At 57.6% G+C, this 2198-nt stretch overlaps 1 protein-coding gene across 1 annotated transcript, besides 3 other annotated features; it reads left to right on the top strand.

The window, feature by feature from the left end:
- Positions 1-152: 152 nt before the first annotated feature.
- Positions 153-1085, top strand: Tco025E_07570 (nucleolar RNA-binding protein; the record flags this gene model as incomplete). Its single annotated transcript, XM_029374435.1, has 1 exon — positions 153-1085. One exon carries the CDS (start codon positions 153-155, stop codon positions 1083-1085), a length of 933 nt encoding a protein of 310 aa, XP_029225553.1.
- A 319-nt stretch (positions 1086-1404) lies between these two features.
- Positions 1405-1428: a microsatellite.
- A 363-nt stretch (positions 1429-1791) lies between these two features.
- Positions 1792-1820: a microsatellite.
- A 64-nt stretch (positions 1821-1884) lies between these two features.
- Positions 1885-1908: a microsatellite.
- Positions 1909-2198: the final 290 nt, after the last annotated feature.

The following is a 2198-nucleotide window of genomic DNA, read 5'->3' as shown; positions in this document are numbered from 1 at the left end:
GGGAGTGAGGGCGGTGAAGTGTCGCTGTGGTACTGTTTTTCGCCGGCTTCTGCACACATTTCCTTTGTTTCTGTTGGTGTATTTTCGGTTGAGCAAAGCTTATTTCTGGACTAATTTCCGTTATTTAAAGAAGTATTCACGCCGAGGTGACGATGGAGGGATTCTACGGTGTTGAAGTGGCTGCTGGGAAGCAGGTGAGTCTCAAGATCCCCGAGGAGCATGCCCTCCGCCTCACCCAGCTCGCCCTCCCCGCCAACGCCAGCGCCGCGATTTCGCTGATTGTTTCCTTCCAGGGGAAGCAGTTCACCATCGCCACGCTGGACCCCAAGAGGAACGTCTTCCAGATGAGCACAGACCTCGTCTTCACGGAGCCCACGACGCTGACCGCAACAGGTGCGGGCTGCGTGCACGTGACGGGCTACGTCCAGCCTGTCGGCGACGACGTGGACAGCTTCGCCGGCCACGACTTCGACGACGATGAGGAGGAGGAGATGGTCCCGAAGAAGAAGAATGGCAAGCCCGCCGCCCCCACCGGAGACGACGAAGAGGAGGAGGATGAGGAAGACGAGGACGAAGAGGTGGACGGCGTGCATGCTGAGGACGAGGACGACGAAGAGGAAGACGACGACGAAGAGGAAGACGACGACGAAGAGGAAGACGAGGACGAAGAGGAAGACGAGGACGAAGAGGAAGACGAGGACGAAGAGGAGGGGGACGGCGTGCATGCTGAGAAGGACGACGACGACGAGGAGGACGAGGACGACGACGAGGATGAGGAAGAAGAGCAGCCAAGAAAGATACAGCGCACCGAACAGGGTGGGTTCCGCGGTGGCAACCGAGGTGGCTTCCGTGGCGGGCGCGACGGTGATCGCGGCGGCTTCCGTGGCGGACGCGGCGGTGACCGCGGTGGCTTCCGTGGCGGACGCGGCGGTGATCGCGGTGGCTTCCGTGGCGGACGCGGCGGTGACCGCGGAGGCTTCCGTGGCGGACGCGGCGGTGACCGCGGAGGCTTCCGTGGCGGACGCGGCGGTGATCGCGGAGGCGGCTTCCGCGGCGGACGCGGCGGTAACCGTGGCCGGTATTAGGCGCTGAGCCTCTTCTGCCGCGCAGCGCGTGGAAGGAAGGGTGGGCCGGGGAAACGGGTAGGGAGAAAGCACGGTGTCCAGTACTCACGTAGGCGCCGCGCTGGGAAGCAGGAATCATTTTCTTGTTTGATTTCTTCGTCCAGGGAAGTGAAGGAAGGGCGTTTTGTGTTGTGAACCGCGTTCCCACCGCGCAAGTGCATGTGGTGGTGCTGTGGCGGGCGACGGAATTCATGTCATGGCTCAGTGGGCGGGAGGGACGGAAGGAGCGGCAAGGGAGCACAGCAGAGCTACTAGGAGGTACGTTAATCACGTAGACATCTTTGTTTTTTTCTTTTCTTTTTTTGTCTTGCCCCTCCCTCGTAAACTTGTTTAAGGAGTCGTTGTAGGGACTTTCGGAGTAAGCGGCATAAACGAATTGTAAGATAAAGTAAACTTAAAGTGAAAAAAAACATGAAACATTTGAAGAAAAACAAACTGACGCCCCCTTCCCTCTGCGGAGAGGGATACTAAGAGACTTCCAGCGGGGGTTTCAATCTCTCGCTGTGTGTGAGGTGTTGGGATGTGCTACGAATGATAGTGGCGGCTCCTGTCTGTCTGTTTCTATGTGCGGCCTCTCGTCTTTTGCGCTTTTTTGCTTTCCCCTGCGTCCCCCGCAGACGGCTTCTCCGCCTCTCTCTCCTTTTCTTTGGTGCTGCTTCTAGGACTAGGCGGCGGCGGCGGCCGTAGAGGCGCGGCCTTAGCGCATAGCTGAACTATGATGAGATCTGAGGCAGATACGGGTTAGGACCCTGCTCACTGCTTTCTTGTTTTTTTTTTTTTTTTTGGGTAGTGAGGGCGGTGAAGTGTCGCTGTGGTACTGTTTTTCGCCGGCTTCTGCACACATTTCCTTTGTTTCTGTTGGTGTATTTTCGGTTGAGCAAAGCTTATTTCTGGACTAATTTCCGTTATTTAAAGAAGTATTCACGCCGAGGTGACGATGGAGGGATTCTACGGTGTTGAAGTGGCTGCTGGGAAGCAGGTGAGTCTCAAGATCCCCGAGGAGCATGCCCTCCGCCTCACCCAGCTCGCCCTCCCCGCCAACGCCAGCGCCGCGATTTCGCTGATTGTTTCCTT

Source organism: Trypanosoma conorhini (assembly GCF_003719485.1).
Source record: "Trypanosoma conorhini strain 025E chromosome Unknown Tco_14.4_contig_00595, whole genome shotgun sequence".
In the NCBI taxonomy this organism is placed as follows: Eukaryota; Euglenozoa; class Kinetoplastea; order Trypanosomatida; family Trypanosomatidae; genus Trypanosoma; species Trypanosoma conorhini.
Note: the sequence above shows the minus strand (reverse complement) of the source record. Positions and strands in the feature narration are given on the sequence as shown.